At 49.7% G+C, this 22168-nt stretch overlaps 1 protein-coding gene across 3 annotated transcripts in view; it reads left to right on the top strand.

The window, feature by feature from the left end:
* The window catches only part of Runx1 (RUNX family transcription factor 1), a 220832-nt gene that overhangs the window by 176340 nt on the left and 22324 nt on the right, over nt 1–22168 (top strand). For 2 of the 3 annotated variants that reach the window (XM_075960504.1, XM_075960514.1), the window contains exon 6: nt 3842–4030. The exons of the other annotated variant lie outside the window; for it this stretch is intronic. In XM_075960504.1, coding sequence (XP_075816619.1) covers nt 3842–4030 — 189 coding nt within the window. The remainder of the gene's footprint in view (nt 1–3841; nt 4031–22168) is intronic. 3 annotated transcript variants of the gene reach the window in all.

Here is a 22168-nt window from a genome sequence, read left to right as displayed (position 1 = left end):
GAGAGCATCTTCAGTGTGGTCATGTTGCACAAACTTTTCCCATCTGATCGCCATGACAAGGCTTTTATATACCATGTAATCCATCAAGAACACCGCTAAGCTCCTATCAGAACCACGAGCTACCATATAGACTGGGTAATCAAAAGTTTCCAGGAAAAGGTGGCAATTTCACCTTGTTGCCTTTCACAAAGGATCAGATGCTGTATTACAGTTACAGCCACAGACCAAAGTGGCATCCTGGAAAAGGCAGCTGAGATTTGTAGAGTTATGCATGCTTTTTCCACTCAGTTTTAACAGAAGAAAAGTGACAATTGGCTTCACTGTCTGTCATAAAATATGATAACTTTAGGCATGCCTTGATTGAGGCAGCCACCTCAGGGAACCACAGAGATCTGTTTAAGATGAAACAAATGCCCCAGAGGGTGCTTGTTTATTTTTTATGTGTTTCTTTTTCCACTTTTATTGTTTTCCGATGACTTTGCATGTATAATAACATTTTGAGAAGTATTTCTCTCCGAAAATATGTAAAAAAAATAATAATAGATTTGTGGGTCCCTTTCAAGTCTGTGTGTGAACATCAGTAAAATGTACATTTAGTCTTGAGGTAGCCCCAGCTTGAAGCCGTACCCCAGAACCTGACTCCCAGTGAACTTGAAATTCAGGCTACCAGCGTGTGTGGGTTTAGATCTGCACAGTCCACAGTGGTTTGTTCCAGTGTTGAATGCCTTGCTTTCCTCCAGGGCCCAGTAATCAGTAAGAATGGAGAGCAGATTTCATAGTGGGCATTTCCCATGCTCCTGTGTTTAGAATTCAGGGACAAATTGATATTTTAATGGCACATGGATTCCAGAAACTGGAGATATAAAGCATTCATTTTCCCCCAGCCTGAAGGTTTCTATCGGAAGCTCCTATATTCCACGAAAATATTGCTGCTTGGCCCACAAAGCCTGATGATTTCAGGAGGGAATAGGTGTTCCTGGCCTCTCTGCTGTAAATGCTTCAGGACCACACCTTGAACTTGACAATGTCTTCCACTTCACAAGTGTCCTGGTGCTATAACTCTCTAACTCCCTGGGAACATGGGGGTCAGGTTTCCTCCCAGGCAACACCTTTCCTTACAGTCTCCCAGAATGCACATGGGGAGAGTGTGGAATGAGCTATTCCCCAACCCTAAGCATTAAAGCCAGTGCAAGACTCTCGGGGCTTAGGCAGAGCTTGGCGAGCTATGCCCCGGCATTCCTGTCAAAGCAGACAGTCATCAGCTAATCTCTGTAAATGACTACAATTTTGGCAGGTGTCAGCTCGTACCAAAACAGCTCGCGCATTAGAACTTTTTTTAAACCATCGAGTAATGGAGGGAGAGAAATAAAAATAAATAATGTCACATGTGTTGGCCACACAGTGGCTTGCCCCAGATGGCTTATTCCTGTTTGGGTTCTCAGTGACCAGGTCCCCACGGTTTTTGTTTGTTTGGTTGGTTGGGTGGTTCGTTGGTTTTTGTTGTTGTTTGGTTTTTTGTTGTTGTTGTTTTTTGGTATTTTGAAACAGGGTTTCTCTGTAGCTTTGGAGCCTGTCCTGGAACTAGCTCTTGTAGACCAGGCTGGCCTCGAACTCATGGAGATTCGCCTGCCTCTGCCTCTCCAGTGCTGAGATTAAAGGTGTGTGCCACCACTGCCCGGCCTGGTCCCCAAATTTATAGAGGCAGGGCCTCCAATAGCCACCTATCAAAGGCTGGCCAGAGACACCAGCACATTAAGTGTTCTGAATTCACAATCATCATCACACACACACACACATACACACACACACACACACACACACACACTGACCTTCACAGGGTTCTTCAAAGCAAGCCACTGGGTGCTTTCAGAATGTGAAGCCGGGACACGGACAAACCCTGCTGGAAGCCCTGTTGGTCCACATTCTTTCTTAGGCGGCACAGCTCTCCCAAGTCATGTTTCCCCCATTCTCAGTCCCTAACTGGCATGAGACCGACCATAGTAGGCACACCAAGGGGCCATACCACGCTTTAATGGCTTTAGAGCCGGGATTGTTTCCCTGCGAGAGAGCCTGAGGCGTTTCAGTGTGGTGAGGAGTGGGACTCTGTCACAACCAAAGAGGGGGGAAGAGCCAGAGAAGGCTGCACACCAAACGGCTTGTGCTATGGCTGACTGAAGTAGAAGGTTCTAGAAAAAGAAGTTTTTGTACTGCTGGTAAAAAGATGAAGGAGGCAGTCAGGGACTTGGCCTCTTTTGTCCACAGAGCTTAAAATACTCGGCCTCTGAGAGGCCTCTCACATGTACGCCGTCTGAGCCTGCGTGACTCAGGGTGTTTGTGTCTGAGGCGAGTGTTGAGAGCTGCCTCTCTGAGTGACAGTCCAGATTTGCCTTGGTGATACGTGGAAGGAGGGAACTCTGCATGTGCACTACACAAATATTATGCTTGAGCATTTTCCTCCGTTCGGAGCCAAACAGGTCTTGTTAGTGATAAAAATCACTGCAATATAGTAGGCCCTTTTTCTGGCCTGGAATTTGAGACTGTGTCGGCGGTGCCAAGGGGGCCCGCAGCAGGAAGAGACGGCAAGCCGCGGGGATTTGAAACCATAACACAACTTCTACAACTTAATTTTATAATTGTAGCAATTGGGAACCGGGGGGCAGGGAGGGTACCTTTCATAGCCTGGCTCCTACCCTGTGCTGGGAGAATGCTGTCCAGGGTCCTCTGTCGAGCTTCCGGTTGGGATGGGTTCCAGAAGCAGCCTTTTCTATGGGTAGAAGTCAGTGGCTTCTCCTGTCTTGCACTGAGGCTGTGTGACCACTGCCTGGGAGAGCTGTGGCACAGTCAAATAAACCTTCAGGGTGAGCTGGCCTCCTTAAAGAGCAATGGCTCTCCCAAGTCATCTGTGGCTGTGCTCGTTCCTGTGTGGGAGGCCGGACTCGGCTATAATCTCTAGTTTAATGACAGTTTAGAAGGGACGAGGGAAACCTGGAGCCCTCCTGGTGGTCCATGTGAATGCCCCTGCTAGCTCGTCCATGGTGATAGGGACACCTACTGCCCATACAGCCAGTCTCCCCACTCCACTTTCACTCTCTGGCCTCTGGGAAGCTCTGCAGGCCAACTGGCCACACCCTCTGGGCTCCCGAGGGCGGGCCTACCAGGAATATCAAAACAGGCCTAGGCTGCACCTTTCTGCCTCTTCCCTCTTAGGGATGTGTCCAGGGAGTGGGCTTCAGAGAGAAAGGATGCTTCAGGGAGCCTGTATGAAGGAGGAAGGGCCTGGGACAGGGCTGCCCTGTGCATATCTGCCTGTAACAGGAAATCTCCCCCCTAGGCTGTGGGTTTGCAGCTGCACCCAATTTCCTGTTGAAGGGGCATGCTGCTGAGCTCCACAGCCCACTCTGGTACCGCTCAGACCTGCTTCTGGTAGGGTTTGCAAGACGTCAGGGCATTCATGACCCCAGGGGAGGCCACCTTTCTTGGCTGCCATGGTTCAGCCCTCAGCCTGTGGCCAACAGCCAACAAGCAACCGGCTTCTTTCCCAGGCCACTGTAATCAGTTCCACTCCCTAGTATCTCTCTTTCTGCCCACCTGGGATACACGCAGAGAGCTGGGTGCATGCCCAGTCCCAGACTAAGGGAACGCCCAGGGGCCAGTGTGATGAAGGATGGCCCTGGGCCCCCAGCCCAAGCAGCAATTCCAACAAGCTCACCTTGGGGGCGAAGGGAGGGGGGATGATAAGAAAAGACCCCCTCCACAATGCGTTTTCTGATCTCTTCCCTCCCTCCCTCCTTCCCTACCTCCCTTCCCTCCTCCTCCCTTCCCCTCCCGGTCCCTACACTAGGACATCGGCAGAAACTAGATGAGACCAAGCCCGGGAGTTTGTCCTTTTCCGAGAGGCTCAGTGAACTGGAGCAGCTGCGGCGCACGGCCATGAGGGTCAGCCCGCACCACCCAGCCCCCACGCCCAACCCTCGGGCCTCCTTGAACCACTCCACTGCCTTTAACCCGCAGCCTCAGAGTCAGATGCAGGGTAAGTACCCCCTGGAGCCCACTGCCCTCGGTCCTTGCTGAAGTCCTGGGCACAGAGCCCACCCAGGCTGCCAGGGCTTCCCCTGGGCGCTCCAAGGGCACTCCTGAAAGCCACGGCCTCCAGTGGGAGCTTATTAGAAAAGCGGAGTCTCGGTGTTTCGCCTGTTGAGTTTCTCTCGACTGAGAAGTTTCTCTCTTGACTGAATGGCTATGGACATCCATCATGTATGTTAGTGGATATACACATGGCTATGGACATCCATCATGTGTGTTAGTGGATATACACATGGCTATGGACATCCATCATGTGTGTTAGTGGATATACACATGGCTATGAACATCCATCATGTGTGTTAGTGGATATACACATGGCTATGGACATCATGTATGTTAGTGGATATACACATGGCTATGGACATCATGTATGTTAGTGGGTGTACACATGGCTATGGACATCATGTAAGTTAGTAAATATACACTTGGCTATGAACATCCATCATGTGTGTTAGTGGATATACACATGGCTATGGACATCCATCATGTGTGTTAGTGGATATACACATGGCTATGAACATCCATCATGTGTGTTAGTGGATATACACATGGCTATGGACATCCATCATGTGTGTTAGTGGATATACACATGGCTATGGACATCATGTGTGTTAGTGGATATACACATGGCTATGGACATCATGTATGTTAGTGGATGTACACATGGCTATGGACATCCATCGTGTGTGTTTGTGGATGTATACATGCATCCCTTGGTACCTGTGGAGTATCAGTTCCAGGGACCCAAATCCACAGTGCCCCAGCACTTATATCATAGGTCCTAGCACAGTGTGCATCCCTCATTGCTGCTGGCATCCGGTACGCTGTTGATACAATACTACAGAAACAACAGTTAACAACCGCAAAATTCTAGCATTTAGGGTTTCATAACAAAAATTTATTTTCGGCATGTGTACATTTTAGAAAACTATTGTCAGCCCACCGTTGGTTCAGTCTTTAGCTAGAGAGCCTGCAGATACAAAGAGCTGCCTGTGTATATGTATATAAGCAGATGAGGGTTTTAAGTTATGTTGTTTTCTTACCTACCCATTAATTAGTATTGAAGCCATACACTTTTGTATGTATGTGTGTATGTATGTATGTATGTATAAATGTACACATATACACATCTAGAAAGGTGAAAGTGAGGAGCTCTCCAGTTCTTGTTGTCTTCTGATCTTATGTGGAGTTTGCATCTAATATTTGTTCTTTGCACACTATAAAGAACAGGAGGCAGGCATGTATGTGACTGTATCCAGCACAGTATTTTCAGATCAGGGCTGTGAGTTCCTTTCACTCCATGGGGCAGTCACCAACTGCAAAAGCACTGTAAGCAGCAAAAACTGCACAGACCTGTAAGATGCAATAGCTGCATAGGCCCTCTGTGCCAAGTTAGATAGCACTCATGGTGCATTTACGCCGTAGGGCCGCTGACGCCGGCAGCTGTTTGCTCAGAGATACCATTATAATATCTGAGCGGTGTTCTTCCTGTGCCAGGTGGGACACAGCTGGATATGATATGCTTGCAGTAACACTCCTGCAGAGATGCAGGCTCATTCGCCCCAAAGGAAAGGATGCGGCCAATCTGCAGAAAGGGACCAAGGGCTGGCATCAGGCGTGGGGCACCGCTTCTCACAGAAAGCAAAGATTAGCTTCCCCTGTGCTCCACATGGGGCACACAGCAATCTCTATGTGTGAGAGAGGGCTTCGGAGCAAATTGCTCTCTTTGAGGAGAAACACATGCAGGCCTCACAAGAGCTCACGCTCTCCAGAGTGTAAATAGAGTCTATGCCCCAGAACTTGGGAGGTGTAGGCAGCAGGGTCAAGAGTTCAAGGCTGGCCTTGGCTACCTAGCTAGCTTGAGGCCGACCTGAGCTGCATGCGATGTGGCCAACATCACCACATAGTGTGCCTCTCCTCTGCATGAGTGGAACAAAGAGTTAGGCTGTCTTTAGGGTGTGTAGGCCCCACAAAATTCTTCATTTCTTTTGCTTAATGACTAATCACTCAAAACATTGACACTAACTTCCCAGAGAGCCCACAGTGTATTTCTATGGTGACATTTTAGGGTCATAGACGGTCTTGGGGACGAGGAGAATGAAATTTTCCAGGAGATTCTTCTGTCTTGTGTTTGAAATCATTTGGCTCCACGTGTCTTTTCTGGGAGTCCGTGTGTGAAAACCGAGGCGAGGGCTCTGTTCTTGTGGCCTCTGGTGGCTGTACTCACCACTTGTGGCTGGGAATGAGATTGGCCTTTTGCATGCAGAAAGCCAAACCCAAACAAGAAAGGGTTTTTAAAGCCAATGCAAAACCGAGTCACGTGGGAACAAATTCAGTGTCTCCTCGGCTGGCTCGGTGAACCTGACCCGTTTTCACTGTCTTATATGCCATTCCCTAGCAAAAGCCGAGGGTGGTTGGTGCTCAGGAGTGTCCTGAGCCTTTGGAGCAGCCCACTCAGGCATGGGAGACATTGCCATGGGCAGGTGGTGGGTGTCTGTGGCTCTCTACATTGTAACTTGATCTCAGAGTGTTCTAGAGGCCTGACTGCTACTCTCAGAAGATGTGTGGACTGGATTTTGGGTTTTTCCCCCTGCAGTATATGAATTTGATATGCAGGGATTACTCGCCCCATGACAGACACAGTTTTAGATCTGTGTTCACGATATAGCATGTAAAACCCTTCCCTGTGTTCTCTCCACCACCACGCCCACAGTCTGTTTCTCTCCCCTCTCCTTCCTTTTTCTCCTTCCTCTCCTCTCTCTTTTTCCCTACAAGAAAATACTATTTTATACAAGTCTAGTTTTGAGTAGACTCTCAAATGGTTCCCCATCCCCTGAATTCCAAACATTAACAGGGATAATGTAACAGACCAGTCCTTCACTTTGCTCCTGACATTAAAGACAGTTAATGTCCAGGTTTAGCCCCAGGGCACCCATGTCTACCTGAGCCACACAGCACGGTTCATGACGCTCTGACAATTTTAAGGAAATGGTCCCAGAAGTGCTCAGAGCTGAGGAGCACCATACAGACACAGGGATGATTTCCAGCTTCACAGAGATGCCGGTGACTGCCAGAGGTCTATGGAGAGGTGGGGGACTGCCAGGCCGGAGCCACCCCACCCCACCCCTCTGCTCTGCCAGCAGAGGATCTTGGGTATGGAATATCACCCTTCCTTACCTTACCCAGTAGAAATCTCCAGTGACGTGCCGTGGGATGTGGATGGACGGGGGGGGGGGGGGAGGTTGCCATGCCACCCAACCACTGTTTGTTTGTTGTGGTTTTAATTTTAAAAGAGCTGAGGTTAATCTCAGCTTCCTATCTGCGCAGGCCTAAAAGTGGAACAGAAAGCCATTTTGTCACGGCTTACATTTTGTCGTGGTTTACACAAGTCAGGACACCATCGCGAATGCCTCCCGCCAGCTTTCAGGCCTTTGCTACGGTCCTTTTACAGCCGGGGAGGGGACAGATTAGAGTTCTGGGGTAATGATGCCTGTGCCCTCAGACCTCCCACCCAGAGATGACTCTGGGCAACCCGGTGAGTCATGTGGAGTCTCAGATTCTGGTTTAGAAGGTGGCATGGCTTCCGCCTTTCCCTGGAGATGAGGATGACGTGTAAAGATACTGACACAGAAACCCCCAAACCAGAGACATTATTAGACCAGCAAGCTAAGCCTCTTGCTATAAAGTCTAACTTTCCTTGGCTTCACTGCGATGTCTGGGCACAGCTCAGATTTCCCCGTCCGCATGTCCTTTTCTCTCGGCCATCCTGTGGGGTGGTATACAAACAGAAATGCAGAGCTCTCAGCTCAGAGGTTAAACATTTCCTACCACGTCCAGCATCGTAAGTGATGGACTCAAATCCAGACCTTTTTGAAGGTGCATGCGGTAAGGTGGTGGGGAAAGATGAGCCCGTGCGCCCGGCTCGGAGACTGGTGCGCTACTGGGCTGGCAGGCATCGTGAGGTGCTGGGCTAGCCACCCCATAGGACACCCGGATGAGGCATTGCACTGTAATTAGATGTTGCGGCCGATGCTGGCGTCATCGGACCTATGTTGGGTGCCTTACTGTGTCATCTTCTGGAAGCACTTTATCTTTAAAAGTGGGGAGAAAAGAAAGCCAATTGGAAGACTGGGCTTCTGAGCATATCCGAAAGAGAATGTTTGGGCAGGAGCTGGGCTTGCCATCCTCTCCTCCTGGTCTCTCGTCTCTTGAGCATGAGACGGCTAAAACAGTCTGTCACCTCAAGGATAGGCACAGGTGCAGCACCAAGGTCCCTAAAACAATGCAGTGTGCATGACCTTGATGTGTTATGTATTGACCTTGTCCCAAATACTTAATCAGCCCTTCAGAGAATCACTTACCACTTAAACTGACACCACCTTTGTAATCCAAAACCATGGTTTAATAGGACCTGGTTTCCAAATCGGTTCACGAGCGATACTCAGAGAGGTCCACCCATGTTCTCAAGATCCTCCTAGTCCCTTGAGGACACCTTTTCTGATTACAAGGGAAAATAATTTACTGTGGGTCTCGGTCTCAGTGATCAAATATTCCTTCCCGGGTCTGCCGAGATTTTGAAGTTCTCCCTGATGCTAATTAATCTGGAAGCTGCGCACAGGTGCACTAAACGGTGTCCTTGGGACGTTACAAAGTGGTCATCTGTGTACTTACTGAATAGGGCTGTTAAAATGCAGAGGCTTTGAAAGGCACACGTTCTCAACTGCTAGGAAGGAGGCGCACTGCCACAAACCTGCACAGCCTGGTGACTGCAGACGCCCTAGAACCGTGAGCAAGAAGTTTAACCTATTAAAGTCTCCATCTTCTTCCTTGCAAAACGAGAGTGGGAGATGTTCTTGTCGGTCTTGAGGACACAGAAACACCAGGCACAGAATGCCATCCCTGACTGATCACTATTGCAGTCTGCGTCAACAGTAGCAGCTCTGGTGGTCTTCTGTGGCTGACACAGACCTGGGCCACAGATTTAGTGACTTTAAACAATGAGAATTTATTCTCTCAAGACTGGAGGCTACGTGTTCTAACATTAAGGCAGCGTGTGACAGCCCTTCCTCTGAAGGCCCAAGAGAAGGCTCTTTCTGTCTCCTCTAGTTCTTGCCAGTTCCAGGCACTCCTTGGCTCATGGCTGCATCTCACCCCTCTGGTTTTCTCTTTACCTGAGCTTCTCTGTTCTGTCTTTCCCTCTGCTTCTTCCTTCTTTTTAAAATAATTTATTTATTTTTTATTTTATGTGCATTGGTGTTTTGTCTGCACATAGGTCTGTGTGAGCATGTCTGATTCCCTGGTACAGGAGGTACAAACAGTTGTCAGCTGCCATATGGGGGCTGGGAATTGAACCCTGGTCCTCTGGAAGAACAGCCAGTGCTCTTAACTCCTCAGCCCCTCTCCCTCTGCTTCTTAAAAGGCCAAACATCATTGGATTCAAACCCAAGTCGTTCACGAAAGCATCAAGGTCCTTCACTTAGTTACATATATAAAAGACCACTCCTTTCCATATAAGATTCTAGTCATGATCTAGAGGTTAGAATATGTCCCTGTCTTTTCTGATGCCACCATTAGATCAACACTAAAATATAGATATTATCAGAACGTTAATCAGTGTATTTTGATCAGTTCAATAGGAATTTCCCTATCCATTCCCCAGAGCAGACCTGGTATCCAGGTAAATATGAGCTCACGCCTGTGTGTCCCAGTCACGTCATCTGGACACTGGCATCTCAGCCCTTCATTTGCTGGAGCCCAGTGCCATGATTCTTTCAGCTCCCAGGCAGGAGAGTACAGTTTCTTATTTCTAGATAAGATCAATTATTTCCCAGTGCTTTCTAGATCACCTATACAGATGGAGCCAAAGGCTCAACTGTGGTGGAGAAGGGGGGCCTTTTCCAATATGTGGGGTTCAAAGCCAGATCAAAATATAGGAGACAGGGGTCCTCCTACTCTAGACTCCAAAATCCAGTGATCACAGAGACAGCAGTGAGCAGAGAAATGAAAATGCCAGGAAGACCAACGCCAGCCAGTTGGGATGGACTCAAGAATTTGACCTCTAGACAAGGCCATGCCGCAGTCAGGCATGTTCCTGTTGTTTTGAAGCAACCAGTGGCTTTAGCACAGGGTATTGTCAACTAGACACCCATTCCAAAGGGACGCTGATTTCCTTTGAATCTCTCATCACGCCAAGTCACAAATCACTTACAGGTAGCCTTTCAAGTTTGGGGGTTTAAGAAAGAGTTTTTGACCATAGCTGTGAAGTCTTATGAAGTTTATCGGAAGTTTGGCCCAAGAGAACCTTGTAAAACTAAGATGAACCACAGCCTGGCCACCGAGGAGTTCTCCCAGTGGTGGCTTTGTAAGCACAGGTCTGCTCCGGTTTGGCTATTGTAGGTTTCTTCTTGACTCTGCAAGGCTTCATCAGTCTGCCTTGGCCTCATTCCCTCTCAGGACAGCCATCCGAACTCCAGGGACGATGGACCAAGGCACAGGGTGTCACTTGCCTTCTAGCCGACAACTGCCTAGTGCCTGGTGTCTACCCTGCTTCCACACTCTCTGGTCCCACAGAGACTTTTGATATTATTATTAAGCATATGCCTGTGGAGCCACAGAACGGCTGATGGTTATGGAGATTAAAGGTAGGGATCACAGAAAGCCTGCAAATGCGGTCATCACTGACAAACCTTGCATCTCCCATGATCTCTTCCTGGCAGGACATTTTCTGTGTCAATGCTAGTGATTCAGTTATGAGCCACAGTCAATAGGACAAACTAATAATGAGAAAAATAGAATAGGACTCACCCGAAAAACAAACACTGATCAGTCAGGTTTATGTTCCGCCTCTCTGTGCTGGCCTGGGAACAGAGCAAGAAAGAAGGGGGTGGGGACCATGCTCCTTCCTTGTTCTATTGATTTCTGTTTCCAAGTGATGGAGGGTCTTTAGGCTGCCTTCCAGCCCATGCAGGCTCCTTTGAGCAGTGCTTACCATTTTAAAAGTAGAGGCATTTCAGGAGCAAACAGAACCATGGCTCAGGTGCTAGATCGAGCCACTAAGCCATTGGTGGGACAGGCTGGCCAGAGGGGATGTGTTTCTCTGACTCAGCTTGAAATCTTGCTACCCTGGGCATCATTATTACTTGATATCACCCTCTGGGCACACACAAGGCTTAGAACCTTACAGATGTATTTGCAAGACTTGAACTATCACTGTCCAATTCTGATCTCCGTGGATCATGACCTCACAGTTTTGGGAGGGTAGGCCTTGATTTTAAACACAACTCGGGCATTTCCTCTAAGGAAATCATACAGGTGGAAGGGTCGTGCCCATTCCACGTCATCCAACAGCTATGGGATGGCATGAGACCCGGTCATCCCTTGTTCCTTCCTGCCATCTTATCTCTCTTACACAGTCTGACGCGTGTAGCATGAATTCTAGTTGATATTAATAATAAAACCCTGTAGTCAGGTATTGAGGGGAAAGCTGAAAGATCAAAGAAGCAGAGCAGCCAGGCTACTAGAAAGCTCTTACCTCCCTCTATGAAATCTTCAGACTGAAAAAAGCATGAGCTCCTGTCTCCTCCCACCTATATTCCTCTCTAGTGCTGGGATTAAAGGCGTGCGCCACTACTGCCCAGCCTCTATACATAACTAGTGTGGCTGCTGGGATTAAAGATGTCTGCCCCCACTCCCCAGCCTCTATGGATAACTAGTGTGGCTGCTGGGATTAAAGATGTCTGCCCCCACTGCCTGGTCTGTATGGATAACTAGTGTGGCTGCTGGGATTAAAGATGTCTGCCCCCACTGCCCAGCCTCTATGCATAACTAGTGTGGCTGCTGGGATTAAAGATGTCTGCCCCCACTGCCTGGTCTGTATGGATAACTAGTGTGGCTGCTGGGATTAAAGATGTCACCTGGCCTGTATGGCTGACTTGTGTGGCTAACTTTGCCCTCTGATCTTCAGGCAAGCTTTATTTATTAAAACAAATAAAATATCACTATAGACTTGGGCCACTGAATTTGGGGTTCCAGAATTTAACACAGTTACGCTTATCAAGACTTGGGCAGCTGGTGACCAGCCAGTCCTGGGAGTGTGGCAGAGGATATGTTAGAATCGATCTGCTCCTGGGATGAGGAGAGACCCCATTGGTGGAATAAAAGCCAAACTTCCCCAGGGAGGGAAGATGTCTGAAGCACTGTTCTCATGGGTGCAGTGGCTCACCCCTTAGGGAAGTCCCCAGCTTCATCAATTCTCAGCACCTACTTTGGCAGGAGGCTCCCCCAGGGCTCCGCACATTCTGCCTGAGTCATTCCACGGCCAGAGCCCAGGCTCAAAGCTAAACCGTGGCTGTTTCCCCTTCGCATGGTTTGAAGGGCTTCTTTAGTGGCTTTAAGAGAGCATCTTGAGATAAAAAGGGAACAGGAGCTAACGAGACGGGCGAGCTGCACTTCTCAGCGTTGCCGCTCCTCCAAGGGGAGAGAACATGGTTGCTTTATGAAGTCTCACGGGACACCCGCAGCGCTGCGGCCACTCCCTCTCCATTAGCACGTCTCTCTGCACATATCAGATGGCAAATTATAGAATGATAAAGTTATTAAAATATCTGTAAAAGTCAGCCCACACTCAAGGGCTTGACTCGGCTTTTCTGCCCACTAAGTGGTTTATTTAGACGTCTTGTCTCAAGGTCAGTTCTGCCTACTCCACACACCATCCCCAGCTGCCCCAGTCTGAGGATGCGCTGCTGTGGGGTTTCCAGCCAGGCTGCTATCTTCAGAAGGAGCCCAGAGTTTTCAGACTTGATCCTACTCCACTCCCACCCTCAACTTGAAACCTGCAGCGTAGGTTGGTGATTGCACCTGTGGGTTGATTACTGCCAGAGCCGTCGAACCAACGAAGCTGATCACAAGGAAGGCGGCAGGAGAGCCATCACAGTTTATGCTGGTAGAGGAGACTAGAACGGGTGATCTGGTTACTGCCCACCACCAACACTCTGGCACAGGTCGCAGACAGATGACACCTCATCCAGAGGTTCTCAACCTTCCTAACGCTGCAACCCTTTAATACAGTTCCTCGCATTGTGGGGACCCACCAACCATAACATCATTTTCATTGCTACCTCATAACTGTAATTTTGTAACTGTCGCAAATCTGATATGCTGATGGTTTTAGGAGATGCCTGTGAAAGCTCAGCTCTCCAAAGGGGTCGAGACCCACACGTTGAGAACCACAGACCTAGAAGGTTCAATTTGGCTAGCTCCTTGTCTTGTCACCTGACACAGTTCTCTCTGTCCCCCCTCCCCTCCTCTCTCCGTGTGTACCTTTCCGGTAGGATGCATATGGGCAGATATATGCACACATGTGTGCATGAACGTCAGAGGCCAGCCTCGGGTGTCTGGAGGTCAGGGGATGGCCTCGGTGGTCATTCCTCAAATAACTGCCACATTTGCTTGAGACAGGGTCTTTTATTAGCCTTGAGCTTTGCCAAGTAGGTTAGGCCAAAGGACCAGCAAACTTCAGGGATCTCCTCTCTCTACCTCCCATGTCACCCATGATGTCCCATGAAAGCACCATTGCCATGACATTACAGTCCTGTGCCGCCACACCCTGCTTTTTATATGGGTTCTGAGGATCAACCTGGGACCTCACACTAGTGAGGTAAACCCTTGGCTGACTGACCGTCTTCCCGCCCCTGGCACTGTTTTTCATAAGTGTCCTAGGCCTCTTCATCATGCAAGTGAGTCACTGGTTGGTCCTAAACATTCTGTAATCCCGAATACAGTATCTTGAAGGAATGACAGTCACCCCTAACACTTTCAGGGAAACTGATTGAGATGTCCCAGGGCCCCCACCCTCCTGCCTCTAATTGACAGACAGTATTTTTGCGGGGAGGGGGGAGATGATACCTTTTGCTGTGTGATCAGGCTCCCAGAAGCTCTGAGGCACCATATGTTGTTAAATGAGAGAAGCCATTGCCCAGACATAGATCTGTCTAATTTAATATGATTTTCCATAAATTACAAAGCATGACTTTGAAATTGGATTTGTATAAAATTATGGGTAGCCAGTTCAGGTGGAAGCGGAAGGGAGCCTTGTTATTCCTGGGCCAGCATCTTTTCCGGACTTCCTATTTGATTCTTTCCCACCCTGGAGTGGGAGGACACCGTAGGGCAGTGGTTCTCAACCTTCCTGATGCTGTGGCCCTTTAACACAGTTCCTCATGTTGTGGTGACCCCGAACCATAAAATTATTTCATTGCTGCTTCATAATGTATTTTTGCTGCTATTATGAATAGTGCTGTAAATATCCCTGTTTTCTGGTGGTCTTAGGTGACCCCATAGGTTGAGAACCACTGCTGTGCAGGACCTTTGTAGTGTGGTTCTTACTCTTAGACTTTCTCCCTGTCTATGTATGGCTTCCTCTGGAGAAGTTACCAGCCTAGAGATGGCAAGGCAAAAGACCAAACCCTCTGTCCATCCATTGCATGAGCCAGCACAGAAGAGTCTTCATATCTAGTCGTCAGAGGGAACCCAGAACAAACAAGGGGCCTAGGGGAGCCTGTGATGTTAGGAAAGCCTAATTAATGCAGATCCATAATGCTTCGGGATTCAGACCCCACGCTGTGCCCTTCCTTGTCATGTGACCCTGCAAGAAGCCCTTGAGTCCCTGTGCCACCGGCTCTCTTTGTAAAATGGTCTGCACCTAGCCATGGACTTTGGATGCTCCTGACAACTAAGTCAACACACACAGAGCGTTGGATGCCCGGCACACAGCCCGACTGAGCGTTTCCTCTCATTCTTGCACAAACCCTTCCCTGAGGCTGTGATGCATTCTGGGATGCGCTGATCATGGCACCCAGGAGATGCTCCTGTCTTTCCTGTAACTCTCATTACAACTCCAGCTCTCACTGCTGGCTCTGCTGGCTTGTCTGGGGGTTCCACGTCAGTCCTGCCCTATGAGGTTCACGGCCACTCCATGACAATGACCTCTTCCCCGTAGTCCTCAGAAGCAGTGGCAGCTTTGGCGAGAATAGAGGGGAATGTGATTTGAGCTTTGGTTCCATGGATAAACTCAGATGGGACAATCCATAGTTACTATCCCACAAGGCCATACGAGAATATAAACTATCAAGGTTGAAAGGACTTATAGATGTCTTTGCTTGGGGCCTCTTCCCCCCTACGCCCACCCCCACCACCCCTCTAAAGGCCCAGAGACTTTCTACTGTGGGCCCCATCTACAGCTAAGGTCTCCTAGCATGAGTCTGTCCTTTTGTATTGAGGCCTGTCCTATGGGAACAGCTCAGCCTTACTCAGCCTTTTCTTGAAATGTGTTTTTGGCCTAGGGAGAGGATAGGATTTAGTTTCTTATGATCCTTTTTCTTCTTTTCTTAATGTTGAATTTTATTCTTAAAGAAGGAACTTGACTGTATTTTTCTTATCTGAGTAAGGGTACACAGCCTTTCTCACCCTCCTCGGTGCAAACACATAGTACCAGCCCTACCGACAGCTGCAACAAGCTGACAGGTCACTTCCTGAACCCAGGGACCACGTGGGCAGTGGGCAGAGGCTGCCCCTCCCCCTTCCCTTTGCTTCCCTGTGTGTGAATGGACCGGCTCTTCCGTGCTTTTAATGAACCATCTACAGAACGATTCCTTTGAACTCGGTTTCATCTCCCTGTGCGATTTTAAGTAACTACCTCCCTCTGCTGATCTCCCTCCCCCAAAAGCCCTGCCCTAAATTTAAGCCTGCTTGCCACTGTGGCCCAGGCTTTCAGGCCAAGAAGAGGACAGCAAACAGGTGTGTGGGGTAGCTGGGCCACAGCTGTGGGAGCGCCAGCCGCTCTGGCAGGCCCTAGGCTGGGAGGGGTAGGAGATGCCTCCCCTCAACCCAGTTCAGAATGCGGCTGCCAATCTCAGGTCATTTACTCTCAGAAGACTGAGTAGCCATGAGAGGGAGTGACCTGAGACCTGGGTGTAGAGGCGTCCCTATGACAGCCAGATCTTTGCCCATGAATTCAGAGTCAGGTCTTAGATGGCTAGATCAAAAGCTGCCCTGGAGTTTGTAAAGATCGGCCACCATCCTCCCTGCGATGCCAGAGAGCCCTGTCCCGCATTGACGGGCAGCTTCTGGCCCCCTTCCTTAACTGAGAAAGATGAGAACTCTAGCATTCTGGCCCTCAAATGGTATTTACTTAATAGTTAACTGGCTTTTAAAAGGGAATGGGGACCCGACTCCCTTCCCTAATTAGCCCCGCAGGCCTGTCATCTCCACCTTCACCACCCACAGAGTGTGCTCTTGACAAGTTGTGACCGAACTCCCAGGGGACCTGCACTCTGGGCTTGCCTCTCCACGGTCTGAGAAACACAAGTCTCCGAAGAAGATAAGATTAGCTTAGTGAAGGGTGTGCTGGGAAATGCCAAGGATCTGCTCCGGCCCCTAGCATCCAGTGAACTTATCTCCCACCCATAGTGACTGCACCTGATCTGAACAGACTTGTGGCGACTTTGAACTTGACAGTAATGATGAGTGTCACAGAATGGGATGGCCAGCCTGTTCCTGAAATAGATGAGCAACGGGAGCCTCGTGTGTGTGTGTGGGGGGGGGGGTAAAGTGACCTGCTCGGGTGCACACACTCTTATCCAAGTGTTGGGCTTTCCTCTGCCAGCTCTCCCGGCTCGATGGCTGGAACACATTCCTAGTGTTTGGGAGTAACGCAGGGAACTGTCCTGAGAAGTCCCTCCAAAACACCATCAGGCAAACGAGGGGCTGTTGGGACAAGATAGGACAAACCCCAGTGTGCCGGTACGCACAGCTCCACCCAGTTTCTCATCTTTATATTATATTAAAAAAAAAAAGAAGTCTCAAATAACCCAAACAGGCAGGGTCTGATCTGCAGACAGTCTGCAGGCACCTGCCCAAGAAGCTGCCGGTCGGCTGGTCCATCCTCCTCTGATTTATGTTGTGCGTGTTAAGCCTTAAATTGTTGAGTCTCTGGCTGGCTGCAGAGGCATTACTGGAGGGCTGGGGCACGCTTGCAGCTTCCATGGCTGGCTCTGGTGCTGGAGGTGTTGGCCACGGATCAAGTCCAATCTCACACCTGTCTAGGACAATGAGGGCCTTGTTAGACGCATCCCCGGCCCAGGCTGCTTATTTTTCATATTCAGAACTTGGAGGAGGGGTTGGTAGGAGGGAGAAGACTGGAGAAGCCAAGGCAAGACTTGGGAAATATTGAGGTCAGCTGACACTTGGATTCTTTCCCACCCCGGGACCCTCCTCCCTGCCCACTCCTATCCCCTCCCCCACTTTGTAAATTTATCTTTATATTTAGAAAATAAAAAAAATCATAATACCAACAGCAGCCCCCTTAGGAAAAACATTCTCTTGCATAAGGAGAGGCCTCTTAGACAATCGATTTCTAGCCATGGTGAGGACAGCAGGCAGTAGAGAGGCAGAATGAAGAGGGGGGTGTAACCTTTATCCCACCCACCCAGTGCGGGAACCTGAGCCCATCCCCCTCCTGGTGGCTGTGCCCCTCTGTCTCCTCCCTTTCCTCCTTTTCTCTGCTGGCACTAGTGAGGGAACAGAAACAGCAGGGGATCCTCCCCCCCATGTCTCATTTAGTGACAAAGCATGGGACCCCCACATTCCGATTCAGCTTGCCTGTCCCACCAAGTCAACAGAACTGGCCATGGCAGCAACCTCTGTAAGACAGCAGTGGATCAAGGCCGGGGCTGGCACCCTCAAGGCCGATGGCTCTGAAGGCGAGTTAGTCAGTTGGTGACAGACACATCCTCGCAGGATTCTGCAGGGCACAGGCGCAAAACAAGGGTTCTGCAAGTGTCCCCGGCATCCTATGATGTCAGAGCATGGAAGCCATACAGGAATGCTGGGTGGTTGCCCCACGGGTAGCCACCATGCTTTGGGGACCCAGAGAGGTCACCAGTCTCCCAGCAACCTGCCCAGACTTAGGTACCTGTGGCCATCCTGTGAGAGCTACAAAGAACTCATTTACAACCAAAACCCATCTCTGAACTTCCTCCTTGGAGGCACCACAGGGGAATCCAAACACTGTTTAGTTCACTGGCGATTGAGGACTTACAAGACTTGAAGTTTGGCCCATCCTTTTATTAGCATGTCACTGTTGATTCAGCCATCCTTGTGTCTCTATAGACAGCCATCAGCACACATCCCCAGAGGGACAGCTTTTCAGCAGCAGCTGAACGGCCATAGTGTACAGGAACAATGAGGCCTCTGACCTCGGTGTGCATGCCACCCGCGGGACTCTGAGAGTCAACACAAGTGAAGAGCCCGTGGCTTCCTGTTGCCACTCTTGCATTCGGGGAGTCTCATTATAAACCCCTCTGGGTCCTAGGCCACTGACTGGGCCCACTTAGTCTGACCATGTAACCTTCAGAAGGGCATGGCTGAAGAAGCCATGACTGCCTTTTCGAGCCAATTGAAGGCCAAAGACTTGGCATCCAGAGCCTGTTTTCACTGCCCATTTTAAATCCCCCTCTCAAGCAATGCCTCCCTGGGGTAGTCCAGGCCGCAAGGGTCTCTCCATGGCTCCCTCGCCCATCCAAGTTCTGGAATGACTCACACTAAGTAGGGGAGCAGGGAGGAGACCAAGGCACTAACTGATTATGAGTTACTACTCCTTACCTGCCTCCCTCTCTGACAAGTGAGTACCTGTGGCAGTCCTGTTCTTCTCCCCACCACTTCCGGTACCCTCCCATTCTTTAGCACACTTCATGGGCCCCCTCTTCAGGACATCCTCTCCCCGAGGACCAAGCTGAATCCTCTCCCTAACTTCTAAACCTAAGGGCCCTCCTTAGTGTGGCCTCCCCTCTCCCTCCCCTCCGTCTGCTCTCTGTTTATACCAGAGAGGTTGTGGGGCCCATTGCCTTTTCCCTGGCTGCCCAGATGTCCTTCAGCGCTGCAGGGTGGTCAGCAATGGTGACCAGCTAGCAGGAGGACGGGCTCCATGGGATCCAGCACCTCCTCCTACACACATCTGGACTCTGAGACCCGCACAACAGTTGGTAGAGTTCTCGGTGGCCTTGAGTCCTCTCTCCCACTTCTCTGGGTCTCAGGAAGTCCACGTCTTTAGGTAAAGGAGCCAGTGGCAGTCCCTAGAAAAGTATTTTTTTTTCTGATCTTAGATCCACAGGGGCAAAGTAGGCCATTTTTTGGGTCTGAATCCCATTTCAGAGTTCCAGACAGGACGTAATGCATGGAGGAATATGGCAAATCCCTTTGTCTCTTGCTGTTATGGCCCATAACTTTCCATGGCTATGCTCACAAAAGCAGAGACTCTCTTGAATACCTGCTCCCCTTCCCCGCCATGCAGCCTTGGGCCCACAGCACCCCCCACATACACTCCTTTCACCCTGCCCGGTCTTCCTTCCTCTGCAGACAGCAAAGGTTCACCCAAGGCAGCCTTCCACATACTGGAACCTGCCTCACATGCTTAATTAGAGACCTGGGCCCTGAAATAAGATGTCTTATTTACCCACAACTTCCTAGAGATCCCAGCCCCTACCATACTGCTACTTCTTTCGTCTTTCGTACAAGCCTGGCTCCTGCTTCCTGCCCTTCAGTTGTGCCTGCCTGTTGCTTCCTTCCCAGACCACATTCTGAGATTCTTCTTCAAATTCGTCCTTTGAAACATTTGATTCAGCTCTCTACCCCTCTTGCCTTCCTCACCTAAAAAAGTCCTTTTCCAGGTCCTAGGGTTGTAGCTCCATTGGAAGGGCGTTTGTCTAGCATGGGTAAACCCACATTCGATCCCAAGCCCTTCTTGTAATGGGCGGGGCAGTGCACATCTGTAATCCCAGCATTCAGGAGGTGAGGGCAGGAGAATCTGGAGTTCGTGGCCATTCTCAGGTACGTAACAAGTTCAAGGACAGTCTGAACTACAAGAAATCTTTTCTTTAAAAATAATTGACCCGTTTCTAGGTCCAGGGCCTTCAGGGTCATGTCCCTGCCTTCTGATGACTTTACTGGAGTCTCCCACCAACCTGGGAAGCCAGGGACACCCCCTGACCTCCTCCTCGTATCCTCCTTTCTCTGATCAGAGGAGAGTACTCTGCCAGCTGCAGAGAAATGCACCCTCTTATCTCTGTCTTCCAGCCCTCATGGGAAACAGTGTCAGCTGTGACCCCACAGAGAGGCTCTTTGGCCCCCTGGCCCACTCATCCCCTTTGGGATGCACCTTCCCTGGGTGCTCTTGGAAACTCTTTTGTTCGAATCAAGGAAGAAAGTGCTGTGGATGAGCTGTTGTGTTTCTTACTTAAAAAAAAAAAAAGACAGGAAGTTCCTGTTTTTTAGAAAGGCTGTTCATTTCCAAAGAACCTAGTTACAGAGCCAGTCAGTCATAGAATGGATTCTGGATTTTTTTTTCCTTCAAGATGGTACACAATACATATGAGAAAGAATGAAAGAAAAAACCCTACTAAGCCAGCGAGAGAGAGTGAGCGAACACAAAGGGAGATATTATAATGGGCTTTTGTTGGTGCTTGCGTCTTCTTGTTGAAAACAGAAAGACCCTGAGGTGCTGAGGTGCGGACAGACGCTGATGTTATCAGCCCCCAGAAATCCTGCCTGCAGTCCAGTGGCAGGCAGGATCCAAACGACCACAGCAACTGCTCCTGCTCAGCACAACGGGCGCTTTCAGGCGCTGGTAAACAGCCTGCGCCCCAGGGCTCGAATCCTTCAAAAGTTTGCCTAGGTAATTGCGTTTCATTGCTGTCTGGTCTGTGCTCACCAGTCTAATCTGGAGGTTCAGACAGCCAGGCCAAGCTTGCGAGACTGGAGGGGAACAAGCCTGTGGATCTAATCCACTTGAAAGACAGACTAATACAAGTGCAGCTAACTCATTATTCTAAGTGATGTGAACAGAAAGAGGACGGCACTTTCTATAAAAGGGTTTCAAGTCCGCACAGCGTAGTGCTTGCTGGCTTAAAGCCATTAGAAGATAAGGCGAAGGGTGACAATGGGACTCCCCCGGTGGCTGTCCCCCTGGCTTAGGAAGCCTGGCTCCCTGTGATGACCCCAGTATGGTCTCTTCCGGTCCTGCCCTTGATTCTGGATTATTTTGTGAAGGGTGATAGCAACAGATACCAACTTTTATTTGAGATCCGGGTTGGGTTCCAGGGAATAAATCTAAGAGAGAATTCTGAGGGAACCCCACCCACCAGCTCCCAGTTCCTACAGACCTGTTATCAGGAAGAGCCTCCTCCTCAGGGCCGTCCCACCAAGATACTTGGCAATTATTTGCATAGCTTTTGAAGTTTAAGCCTTTCCATTTTGCCAGTATACCCTCCGTAGATAGGAGGAGGGGTGCTTTCCAGTAGTCTTACGAAGAACAGGTCTACAGTTAGCCAGGAGTTCAGCTTTGACCCCATGCCAACCTTCTGCTGGGAACAGAGAGAGTCTCTTAACCCTGGGCCTCAGTGTTCTCGGAGTTGGAGCTGGTACAGGGAGTCTCTAGTGCTGCTTTCTGCTCCATCATTCCATGAGACTTTGGAATGAGACCTCAGAGCTGCAGACAGTGATCCACATCGCTATCCAGTTACGTGTGACTCGTGCCCAGGAAACCCAGGAGGGGCAAGTGCTGGCCTGTCCCTTCCAAGGTGGCAAAGCCAGCGGTCACCTCAGGAGCAATCTGGTTGGTCGTTTACACCTGTGGCTTCCCCAGGGCTGGACTCAGCCATCGGTCGATGCCAAGTCTGGGTTTGTCAGCCCTAAGACTGAGAAAACAGTTGCCCCAGCCTCCAGTATGGAGACATGATTCTCCTCGGGTGCAGGCTACCCACAGCTGCCCTACCTCTCACCCCTCAGTTCATGTGCGGTTCCCCCAGGCCACAGTGCTAACTTACATCGCCCACAATCAGAGCGGCCTCTCCAGGCCCCATTTTCTGCTTTGTTGTTGAAGTTGGCCCAACTACCAAGTCAGAACGTTCTTTTCTGGTTCAGGTTTCCCTTGATATTTTGACGTTAGGAGCTGAACCATTCTGTTAGGGACCCTCTTGTGCTCCATCAGATAGTAAACAGCACCCACTAAATGTCTCTTTCTTGCTTTCCTGAC

This window comes from Microtus pennsylvanicus, chromosome 1 (assembly GCF_037038515.1).
Source record: "Microtus pennsylvanicus isolate mMicPen1 chromosome 1, mMicPen1.hap1, whole genome shotgun sequence".
NCBI lineage: Eukaryota > Metazoa > Chordata > Mammalia > Rodentia > Cricetidae > Microtus > Microtus pennsylvanicus.
Note: the sequence above shows the minus strand (reverse complement) of the source record. Positions and strands in the feature narration are given on the sequence as shown.